Consider the following 12,610-nt stretch of genomic DNA (forward strand, 5'->3'; position numbering starts at 1 on the left):
CCTTTTGTGTGTATGACAAAGAGTCACCAATATCACTCTCAATTTCTTGATTCTTGCACATCTACCCTCCTCCACATGTTATTCCCCTTCTCCACCTGGAGCACTACAAGTCAAGGCAAAAACTGTGTTCACTTACCCTATAGTTTATTCACCAATGACAAGTCTTAAACTAAAATAAATATATTAAAAACAAGAGGAGAATTGCTTTGCAATTCTTTGCAAAGTCCAAAAAGGGTATAATTCTATGAAAAATTGACGAAGACCGAACCGAATTTCCGTTCTCAAGACCGAACTCTCTTATCTGTCTCCCTCTTCCACATCCTGGTGGCGTCTGGTCAAATCTGTTTCTGGTGTTGTGTCCCCCTCCATCCCCTCCCTCACCTCAAACGGCTACAGGGTTGACTCTGCACGTGAAAAAGCTGAATGCCTCTGAATGCCTCAACTGAAGCTGAATGCCCCAACTCTGTGTTTGCCTCTAAATCTTGTGTCCCAAACCCATCCCTCTCTGTACCCACCGTACCCAGTCGTACCAGGCTGCTCCTGGACTCTGTGTCCTTTCCTCCTGACAAGGTGGAAAAGTTTCTGTCAACCCTCGACTCTGATTCTGCAACTGGACCTGACGGCATCAGCCCACGGGTCCTAAAATCCTGTTCTTCCGCTCTTTCACTCCCTCTCTCTGTTCTCTTCACCCTCTCTTTTGCTCAAGGTCATCTACCATCTGCTTGGAAATCAGCCAACATCACCGCTTTGCACAAAAAAGGTGCAAAAACAGATCCTCGCAACTACAGACCAATCAGCCTCCTCCCATTTATCAGCAAAGTCATGGAATCCATCATTGCTTCAGATATGAAATCTTTCCTCTTCTCCAATGGCTTGATCTCTGATCATCAATTTGGTTTCAGACCTGGTCACTCTACTCTGGCCATGCTGCTTCTGCTTTCTCAACAATGGATGGAGGTCCTCAATGCCAAACAGGAAATTAGAGCTGTCTCCCTTGACATATCACATGCCTTCGATACGGTCTGGCACCCCACTCTGCTCACCAAACTCTCCTCCTTTGGTGTCCATGGAAATCTCCACGCATGGCTGGCGGACTTCCTCTCTAGTCGTAGTCAACGTGTGGCCCTGAATGGGTTTCTCTCATCTCCTCTTCCTGTTCAGGCTGGAGTTCCCCAAGGTAGTGTTCTGGACCCTGTGCTTTTCCTGGTCTTCATCAATGATCTCTCTGACTCTCTTGAAAATCCTCTCCATCTCTTTGCTGATGACTCTACTCTCTGTCGCTCCATTCCTCATCTCTCAAATCGGCAGTCTGCAGCCTCCTCACTCTCTGCAGACCTGGACAAAATCACAGACTGGGCAAACAAGTGGAACATGTCTTTCAATCCTGACAAATCTCACACTCTTACAATGTCTCTCCGAAAAGACCGACTGGACAACCCTCACATCCACTTTCTGAATAATCCTCTCCAAGAAGTTGTGTCACTCAAGCTTTTGGGTCTCACTATCTGCCATGATCTTTCCTGGGAAAACCACATTTCAAATCTGGCCTCCAAAGCCAGTCGCCGACTGGGCATCCTCCGTCGTGCGAAGTCCTTCCTTGGCACACCTGCGCTCCTCACCACATACAAGGCTTTCATCCGCAGCTCAATAGAATACTGCTCTCCCCTCTGGGCTGGTGGTCCTGCCTCACACCTAGCTCGTCTTCACACTGTTGAAACCCAAAGCGTTCAGAATCATTGGAATCTCCCGCGATGAAGCTAACTCCAAGGGCCTTTCACTCACTCACCGCAGGCAGGTTGGTGGTCTTTCCGTCTTCTACGGACTGCTCTCTGGCCTTGCCCCCCCCCCCCCAGCTCTCTCTGGGCTCTGTCCCCCAAATATTCCTACAGGTTGCACAAGATCTGCCTGCAACCCTCTTATGGTTAAACTGCCAAAATCAAGACACTCTGCTCACCTTCACTCCTTCATTCCTCTTTTCTCCCACCTCTGGAACAATCTCCCTCACTCTCTTCAATCCCAATCCACCCTCCAGGTCTTTAAAACAGCTGTTCACCACCATCTCTTATCTTCCCCCCATCCAAAACCTTGATCTTTCTACCCCTGCTAATTTCACCCCAAATTCACTTTCTTGAAATACCAACTTCTGTCCTGGAAGTCCTTGGTGTCCTTGTGTTTTATACTTCTCCCACCCCCCCCACCCCCCTTCCCACGCCTCCTCCCCCCAAGCCCTCTCCCTCCCACATATCTCCCTGCCCTCAAATGTTATGTTTGTGTGCTTCCCCCTTCTCTCCCCCATCTTGCCTTCCGCTCCCTCTTTTTATATATCTTGTTTGTCTGGTTGATTTGTTTGTGAAATAAGTGTTAGCAGCTCTTTCACGAGCTTTCTCGATTTCTCGATTCAGTATACAAAAAAAAAAAAAAAAAAAACCATGAATCTTGAACTTGTTCTGTAACTTATCAAAATAAAGCGAAGTACCAAGTTTCAGTTGAATATGTTAAAGGGTATGGGGAAAAAGTTTGGAAAACCACAGGTGGGATGGATGGAAACAGACAGACATATGAACAGACAGAGAGCAAACCTATAGTCCTTTCCGGTGAAACTGGTAGGAGCTAATAATAGGTGTGCATGGGGCCCAAAATGATTCTTCCATTTCATGTATGTACAACCTATGATGACAAGGACAATGATGATGTGACCTACCAGTTAAGCCTGATAGAGGATTATACGAATTCTGCTCGAATGAAAACAAAAGCTTTCTATCATCACAGTTACAATTTGGGAAGGTACAATTCATGGAAGACAATCAAACCAGATTTTGACTGCCAAAAAAAAAAATACATAAAGGAAGATAAAAAATAAATAAACAAGAAGACGTCATGCATAGCACGATACTTGCAAAATCCGCCCCCCCCCCCCCCCCCAAAAGTTTTCCATTGAAACAGCAAATTGTCCATTTCATGAAGATTAAAATTTACAATCTCAATCAAAGCTCGGGTCAACAGGATGAAAAGTGACGATTTTTCAGATGAAAAATGATGATTTTAGAAGTTTGACCTTGAGTTGACCTTTGACCTTTTGACCTCATAAATAGTTGGTTTCCCAATTCATTGAGGCAATGCACAAATGCTGCTCTATTTTCAAGTCAATCGGATGAAAATTGATGGGTTTTCAGATGAAAATTGATGATTTTTGGAAGTTTGACCTAGAGTTGACCTTTGACCTTTGGACCTCAAAAATAGTTGGTTTTCCTATTTATTGATACAATGTGCAAATACTGTTCAATTTCCAAGTCAATCGGACGAAAATTGACGGTTTTTCAGATGAAAATTGATGATTTTGGAAGTTTGACCTTCAGTTGACCTTTGACCTCCAAAAATAGTATGTTTCCCAATTTAGTGACTCGATATGCAAATGCTGTTCAATTTTCAAGTTAATCGGTTGAGAATTGATGGCTTTTTGGATGAAAATTGATGACTTTTAAAATTCGACCTTGAGTTGACCTCACTTGATACTATCAAAATAAAGCGAAGTACCAAGTTTCAGTTGAATATGTTAAAGGGTATGGGGAAAAAGTTTGGAAAACCACAGGTGGGATGGATGGAGACAGACAGACATATGAACAGACAGAGAGCAAACCTATAGTCCTTTCCAGTGAAACTGGTAGGGGCTAATAAATAGGTGAGCATGGGGCCCAACATGATTCTTCCATTTCATGTATGTACAACCTATGATGACAAGGAAAATGATGATGTGACCTACCAGTTAAGCTTGATAGAGGATTATACGAATTCTGCTCTCATGAAAACAAAAGCTTTCTACCATCACAGTTACAATTTGGGAAGGTACAATTCATGGAAGACAATCAAACCAGATTTTGCCTGCCAAAAAAAAAATACATAAAGGAAGATAAAAAATAAATAAACAAGAAGACGTCATGCGTAGCACGATACTTGCAAAATCCACCCCCCCCCCCCCCCCAAAAGTTATTTCATGAAGATTAAAATTTACAATCTCGATCAAATCTCGGGTCAACAGGATGAAAAGTGACGATTTTTCAGATGAAAAATGATGATTTTAGAAGTTTGACCTTGAGTTGACCTTTGACATTTTGACCTCATAAATAGTTGGTTTCCCAATTCAGTGAGGCAATGCACAAATGCTGTTCTATTTTCAAGTCAATCGGATGAAAATTGATGATTTTGGAAGTTTGACCTAGAGTTGACCTATGACCTTTTGACCTCAAAAATAGTTGGTTTTCCTATTTATTGACACAATGTGCAAATACTGTTCAATTTCCAAGTCAATCAGATGAAAATTGACGGTTTTTCAGATGAAAATTGGTTTTGGAAGTTTGACCTTCAGTTGACCTTTGACCTTTTGACCTCATAAATAATTGGTTTCCCAATTCAGTGAGGCAAAGCACAAATGCAAAAAGGTCAAAACCTTTTGACCTCAAAAATAGGATTTTTAACATTCGTCTCCAAAACCATATTCCAAAACTCTCAATCTTCTTCTTTCCTTTATTTTTCACTGCCTAAGACTCACATTTGTACATCGTCTATGACTGCAATAAATACATTGCAACTGGGATTGAATACCAGAGCATTCGCCTGGCCCAACCTCCTCTTGGTTTGTATTGTCACATCTTTGTTTTTCCAGATCTTTGTCAATCCTGACATTGCTATTCTTCCCAACATTAACCATCTTATGAATTTCTCTTCCACATTCTCTGCTCGCTTCAATCTTAGAACCAAGGAAGATGAAACTTTTCATTATTTCCACACGATTGTCTCCCAATCTTCTCACATCGATCTTCTCAGTTGACAAGATTTTAGTCTTTTCAGGTTTAAATAAAGACCAGCCTTTCCACTTTTCTTCTTCATTGTCTGCAAAAGTTATTTTTACTTTCCGCCAACAGAGTGCTGAGTGGGTATCATAAGCATATCTTACATTGATGCTTAATACATCTTCCTCCAATCCTGACTCCCCCCTCTATGTCATCCAAGTTAGATTTCCCCATGATGTACTCACCATACAGATTGAACAAGTAAGAGGAGAGAATGAACACCTGTCTGACTTCTTTCCCAACTCCAAACCATCCTGTCTCTCCATACTCTGTTCTTACTGTAGATTATTCTTTAATGTACAAGCTTCTTATCAGACATATCAGGTGTTCCGTCTGACATCTCCATTTCTCTCAACATAATCCACATCAATTCATGATGAACACAATTGAAAGCTTTGCTATCTATACTACAAGAAAGATGTCTGTTTGTCTGTCTGTGTGTCGCCATTTTTCTCATAGATGCCCAAACTGATCTTCGTCAAACTTTCAGTGGTTCATCTGTGAGTGCCAGGGAGTGCTGTAGGCAAAAAAAAAAAAAAAAATTGCTCCATAGTGCCTAAAGTTTAGGCCCCTAAACCTTTGTGGCGATGTAAACGGTAATATTAAATGATCCCCTTCCCCATATTCCTTAGTGAGGGGTAGGGACATGTTTTAGGCACCTGCAAAAATAGAATGTTTTTGTTTATTTCTTCAAAATTCTTTCTCGTATTCTCGTTCTTCAAAGGTAGCCACATATTAATTACTATGTCATTTGTATAGTTTTTATTTTATGTTATTTTTTTGTATACAACATCGAGGCTCGTGTAAGAGCTAACATTGATCACAAAAAGACAAACCGACACATAAAACATGATAAAGGGAACGGGAGACAATATGGAGAGCAGGGACATCGGGAGATCTGTGGGAGGGAGAGGTCTTGGGGGGGGGGGGGGTGGGAGAGGTGAAAAACACATGGACACTGCAAGGACTTCCAGGAAAGAAGTCGATATTTCAAAAAAGTGGATCTGGGGTGAATTAACGAGAAGACCTTCCATCTTTCTTTCACTTGTGTTTATTATGTCAGATATTTTCCCGTTCTACTCCTAAGGACCCCATTCCTTGACAAAAACCTTCCTGTGTCTCTCTTATCGTTTCGAAAAGATATCTTGTTTTTCCCGCTCTGTTGTCACTTTCTATCCCTATGCACGCCTCTTTGAAATGTTTCTCTGTCCTTCCTAGCTTGCCGTAGGAAGTTGGCATTTATTTGGCAACTTTGGTTTTCATCTCTTCTGTCTGCAATATTTATTGCCTCTTCAACCATTTATATATTTTTAATAATAATTTTTATTTACAACAGCCATTTAGCTTTTTTCTTTCTGCTTGCTTTTTGGAAGGAGGATTGAGTTTATAATGTATTTTCGCCCCTGTATATTTGTGAACAGGATGTCTCAAAAAGTTGTGCATGGATTCGGACGAAATTTGGTGGAGAGGTTGGGTGTGTGATCAAAAATAATTGACTCGATTTTGGTGAAGATTTGAATCCTGATCCGGTTCAGACAATTTTATGAAGTGATTATTCACCATCGAGTGATCGGGTTAAAACCGATATACAGCAGTATATCGCAAAAAGGTATGGACGGATTCAGAGGAAACTTGGTGGACAGGTTGGGTGTGTGACAAGGACGAATCGATTTGATTTGGGTGAAGATCCGAATCCAGATCTGGATACGAGAATTTTTTGATTTTCACGTGATTTTTCACCATTGACCAAGAAAAGGGTTTAAGATTAATTTGTGTGATTTTTGCTCTAAATTCATTCTAAAGCTTGGAAGTTCAATATGACAACTCTTCTCGTGAAAGCCAGACAGTTAATTTTGCATATTTCTTCAGAAATGGCCCAAATTGCTCGTTACCGCTGCCATCCAAATGAAAACTTGCCCCATCACCAACCAAGACATGATCACGAAAAATCTCATCCTATATGATCATCTTCGGGATTTATTGAGCAAATTTATTGCGAGCAGTTTGTTCCAACTCAGTAAACTCATGGAGGAGTTTGTAAGAATGCAGCTTTGCTTCTTTCAAAATCCTAAGGCAAGCATTCTTTGACATGTCCCCGTCGGCAAAGATGCCTGCAGCACTGACATTTTTGAGATGTTCCAAAAGCTCCAAGGATTTGGGTAACTGCCTCGCCAGTGCAAACTGTTTTGGAATAAAGCATTTGCGGTGCAAATCACGATTAATCTTGGAAATTGTTTATATTCAGTGCGAACATATTTATGTCATATTCCTGTCTGAAACAGCACTGAACAACCACAACGGAGTGGATCTCTTCCAATGAAGTGGACAAGCATGGATTTGTCGATCTATGGAAAGAAAAAATGCAAAATAATGAAATACAAATGCAATCAAGTATTAAGATCACGTATGCAATCAAGTATTAAGTATTAAGGTATTAAGGTATTAATGCAATCAAGTATTAAGACGAGGTCACGTCTTTTCGAAGCTGTTCCACGAGTTCACGCTTTCGAAGCTAAGTGATCTTTCACATTTGTGTTTTTGTCGTATCTTTACATTTCTTTCCGTGCATGTACCTATTGGGGTGACTTTAATAGGTTTCTCGGTGTTGGTTTTTCATACCTGTGTACAGAATCGTCGGTTTTTTCGTATCGTATATTCTGAGGCCTAGTGTAGTACTAGTAGTAGGCTACCGTGTCCTCAGACCTTGGCTTGAGGCTTTTGTTTTCGTCTCAGCGGTTCTTCGATCACGCTGCAACTACTTTCGGTTTTTCAGCTCTGTTTTTCACGGTCTTTTCACCCATACTCCCTTGTTTTAAAATCTCAAAATAAAAACCAAAATTTTTTTTCCCTTCCCTGTTCTTATCCGCGTGTGCATTCTTATTTGTTCTTTCGTTCTTCCTTCTTTTGCTCTTTCGTTCTTCGTTATTTGTTCTTTCGTTCTTCGACCACGTTGTTCGAGATCACGTGATCAAGTTGTTAATACATGTTTCATCTGTCCCCTGAAGAACTTTATTATTATGTCATATTCTATAACACTTTTTTCTACTTCTTCGAGAAAAGAATGCTTTCGACTTGCTCACCAATTCTATTCATTCAAAAAAAAAATTCCATCTCTTACAGTGCATCTTTCATTCATTCCCTAAACTCTCCAGAATTCCACCCATCCTTCAGCGTCCTCAAACGTATTTTTGACTCGAATGTCTCAAGAAACTCATTTTGCAATAAATGTTCGTTTCCCATAAATCGTACACTTTTCAAAATCCAATCACACCCCTCCCCTCCAAATCTTCCCAATCACCCATCTCTGTCAAATCTTCCTCCTTGCACCTCCCCCCCAAATCTTCCCAAACACCCATCCCTTTCAAATCTCCCCCCCTGCCCCTTCCCTCCTAAACTCCCCCCAAACCCCTCCCCTCCGAGACTCTCCCTCACTCCTCCCCTCCTAGACTCCCCTCTCACCCCTCCTCCTCAAAGCGTCCTCCCCGCTTCTTCCCCCTTCCAACTTTCACCTTCATCTTCCTCAACCTTCTGCCTCACTCTTCCCCCTCCTCAAATAACACCTCACTGCGCCTCACCCAAACACCATCAAACCTTTTGTCCGCCCCATTCTTCCCTTTCTCCAAGCTATTCTGTAATCTCTGATACACCTGCAACAGCTCTCCCTACCTCTTCCTCCTCTTCCACATCCTGCCCTACCGCTCCCCCCCCCCCTGTTCTGTATCCGATGCTCCCCCTTCCTCTTCCTTAACAGTATGGACCTCAAACATCCGGGGCCTTCGCTCAAACTTAACTGATCTCTCCATACAGGTTGCTTCTGACAAACCAGACGTGATCTGCTTAACAGAAACCTTCCTCCTTCATGATGTCTCTGATTCCTTGGTATCTCTCCCAGGTTACTCCCTCCTCCGGTATGATAGACCTGAGCCTCGTCCTGGAGGTGGGGGTTGCTATCTTTATAAAAAACTCTCTTCCTCACTCGCCCTGCACTGCCCTCTCTCCACCTCACCCCCAGGAATACCTTTGGCTACGGCTTCCCCTTCGCTCCCACCTTTTGTTCATATGCGTGTTGTACCGTCCACCAAACAGTGATGACACCATCTACATCTCGCTGTCTGATAATATGGACCAACTTCTATCTACCCATCCCAACTCTCTCTTCCTCATATGTGGTGATTTCAACTGTCACCATGCCAGTTGGCTGGGGGTGGGTACCTCTCTCACCAGCCATGGCTCTTCAGCAAAGGACTTCTGTGACTCACTGGGACTGACACAATCTGTCAATTTCCCAACCCGGATCTCAGTCAACGGAGAATCTTCTCTTCTGGACTTGGTTATGACTAACTTCCCTGAAAATGTCTGCTGCTCCTCCTCTGCTCCAATCGGCTCTTCTGATCATGTGCTTGTTAAAGTGGACATCTCTCTGACCATTTTCAGAGAGCCTCCTCAGCGTCGACGAGTCTGGCATTTCACTCAGGCCAACTGGCACGGTCTTCAAGCAGCCATCAATCATCTGGACTGGTCTCCCATCTCTACTGCCTCTGACATCAACTCATCCTGGGAATTCTTCCAAAGTAAATTGCTCTCTCTCATGCACAGATTTATCCCTTCTTGTCTTCAGTTGTCATACCCTTCCTCCCGTCCATGGTACACGGAATCTTGTGGTGAGGCTATTGCCCAGAAACAACTTGCTTTCGTCTCCTGGAAAGCAAATCCAACGGAAGGAAATCTCATTTCCTTTCACAAAGCCCGAAACAAGTGTGTGTCCACCCTCAGGAGAGCCAGGAAACAATATCTCTCCGTCCTCAGGACCGAACTCTCTTATCTGTCTCCCTCTTCCAAATCCTGGTGGCGTCTGGTAAAATCTGTTTCTGATGTTTGTTCCCCCTCCATCCCCTCCCTCACCTTAAATGGCCACACGGCTGACTCCGCACGTGAAAAAGCTGAATGCCTCAACTCTGTGTTTGCCTCTAAATCTTGTGTCCCAAACCCATCCCTCTCTGTGCCCACCGTACCCAGTCGTACCCAGCTGCTCCTGGACTCTGTGTCCTTTCCTCCTGACAAGGTGGAAAAGTTTCTGTCAACCCTCGACTCTGATTCTGTAACTGGACCTGACGGCATCAGCCCACGGGTCCTAAAATCATGTTCTTCCGCTCTTTCACTCCCTCTCTCTGTTCTCTTCACCCTCTCTTTTGCTCAAGGTCATCTTCCATCTGCTTGGAAATCTGCCAACATCACCGCTTTGCACAAAAAAGGTGCAAAAACAGATCCCAGCAACTACAGACCAATCAGCCTTCTCCCAATTATCAGCAAAGTCATGGAATCCATCATTGCTTCAGATATGAAATCTTTCCTCTTCTCCAATGGCTTGATCTCTGATCATCAATTTGGTTTCAGACCTGGACACTCCACTCTGGACATGCTGCTTCTGCTTTCTCAACAATGGATGGAGGTCCTCAATGCCAAACAGGAAATTAGAGCAGTCTCCCTTGACATATCACGTGCCTTCGATACGGTCTGGCACCCCGCTCTGCTCACCAAACTCTCCTCTTTTGGTATCCATGGAAATCTCCACGCATGGCTGGTGGACTTCCTCTCTAGTCGTAGTCAACGTGTGGCCCTGAATGGGTTTCTCTCATCTCCTCTTCCTGTTCAGGCTGGAGTTCCCCAAGGCAGTGTTCTGGGCCCTGTGCTTTTTCTGGTCTTCAATCTTCATCAATGATCTCTCTGACTCTCTTGAAAATCCTCTCTATCTCTTTGCTGACGACTCTACTCTCTGTCGCTCCATTCTTCATCCCTCAGATCAGCAGTCTGCAGCCTCCTCACTCTCTGCAGACCTTGACAAAATCACAGACTGGGCAAACAAGTGGAACATGTCTTTCAATCCTGACAAATCTCACACTCTTACCATGTCTCTCCGAAAAGACCGACTGGACAACCCTCCCATCCACTTTCTGAATAATCCTCTCCAAGAAGTTCTGTCACTCAAGCTTTTGGGTCTCACTATCTGCCATGATCTTTCCTGGAAAAACCACATTTCAAATCTGGCCTCCAAAGCCAGTCGCCGACTGGGCATCCTCCGTCGTGCGAAGTCCTTCCTTGGCACACCTGAGCTCCTCACCACATACAAGGCTTTCATCCGCAGCTCAATGGAATACTGCTCTCCCCTCTGGGTTGGTGCTCCTGCCTCACACCTAGCTCGCCTTCGCGCTGTTGATACCAAAGCATTCAGAATCATTGGAATCTCCCGCGATGAAGCTAACTCCAAGGGCCTCTCACTCACTCACCGCAGGCAGGTTGGTGGTCTTTCCGTCTTCTACCGACTCCTCTCTGGCCTTGCCCCCCCAGCTCTCTCTGGGCTCTGTCCCGCAAATATTCCTACAGGTCGCACAAGATCTGCCTGCAACCCTCTTTTGGTTAAACTGCCAAAATCAAGACTCTCTGCTCACCTTCACTCCTTCATTCCTCTTTTCTCCCGCCTCTGGAACAAACTCCCTCACTCTCTTCAATCCCACTCCACCCTCCAAGTCTTTAAAACAGCTGTTCACCACCATCTCTTATCTTCCCCCATCCAAAACCTTGATCCTTTCTACCCCCGCTAATTTCACCCCAATTCCACTTTTTGAAATACCAACTTCTGTCCTGGAAGTCCTTGGTGTCCTTGTGCTTTATACTTCTCCCTCCCCCCCACCCCCCTTCCCATGCCTCCTCCCCCCGGGCCCTCTCCCTTCCACACATCTCCCTGCTCTCGGATGTTGTGTTTGTGAGCTTCCCCTTTTCTCCCTATCTTGTCTTCCGCTCCCTCTTTTTGTGTATTTTGTTTGTCTGGTCGATTTGTTTGTGAAGTAAATGTTAGCTCTTTCACGAGCCTCGATTCAGTATACAAAAAAGATCTACATTTTAAAGTTATAAAGTTTTGTGGAGTGGAGTGGAGTCTTGTTCTTGTTCTTAAAGTTGAGTCTTGTTCTTAAAGTTGTTCAAAAATATAATTTGTCCAGTGTTATCTGGGATACCTTTATAGTTTCGTCCAGTGTTATCTGGGACACCTATATAGCTTTGTCCAGTGTTATCTGGAACACCTTAATAGTTTTGTGTAGTGTTATCTGGGATAACTTTGTAGCTGTATATCAAACATATTATTTTCAGGGTTGGCCCGATTGCCTCGAGGTACAGTATGTGCCTCAAAGCTCTCTGTCTCCAAAGGTCTCCAAAGAAGCTCTGTCTCACTCTTTCTCGCTGGACACTTCATGGCTGCACAGTTTCTGCTCGCCCTCCCCCTACGATTACTGTGCCTGAGTCTCGCAAATGGTGGAGGAAGTCGACACCCAACTGCATGCTAAACTGTGACCCTTCCACAGTCAAGGGCAATGTTATCCTGCAAAGGTCAGTCTGCTTCCATGTGAACAATCAATGTGTGTGGGTTTTAGTTCATCTCCTGTCTAAGTTTAAGTTCTAAGTCTTTAAGTTTAAGTTCTAAGTCTACGTTTTTGGGCTGTCTAAGTTTTTTTTGGGGGGGGGGGGGGGTGGGGGGGGGATTAATGTTAGCTTTTACACGAGCCTCGATCTTGTATACAAAAAACAAAATTATGCGAATATCTGTCCGTCTATCTGTTGTCCTGAGAATCAGTCCATTTGTGTTCTGTCCTGTGAAAATAAATCCCTTACTTTATCAAGACGACATGTCTCCCTTGCCTCATCTCGCTGCACTTAAATGTTTCAGTTCATTGGGCTTTCCCTGGAGGAAGAAATCAAATTAAGGGGATGGT

At 43.7% G+C, this 12,610-nt stretch overlaps 1 protein-coding gene across 1 annotated transcript in view; it reads left to right on the top strand.

Annotated features, from left to right (window-relative positions):
- LOC137412338 (grancalcin-like) overlaps window positions 1–12,252 on the top strand; it is a 98,085-nt gene extending 85,833 nt beyond the window's left edge. Inside the window, exon 6 of the mRNA XM_068097599.2 lies at window positions 12,048–12,252. Within this exon, the coding sequence (XP_067953700.1) occupies window positions 12,048–12,184 (137 nt within the window). The 3' untranslated portion in view covers window positions 12,185–12,252. The remainder of the gene's footprint in view (window positions 1–12,047) is intronic.
- The last annotated feature ends 358 nt before the right edge of the window (window positions 12,253–12,610 follow it).

The sequence above is a fragment of the Myxine glutinosa genome, chromosome 1 (genome assembly GCF_964187855.1).
Source record: "Myxine glutinosa chromosome 1, kmMyxGlut1.1, whole genome shotgun sequence".
NCBI classification, from domain to species: Eukaryota; Metazoa; Chordata; class Myxini; order Myxiniformes; family Myxinidae; genus Myxine; species Myxine glutinosa.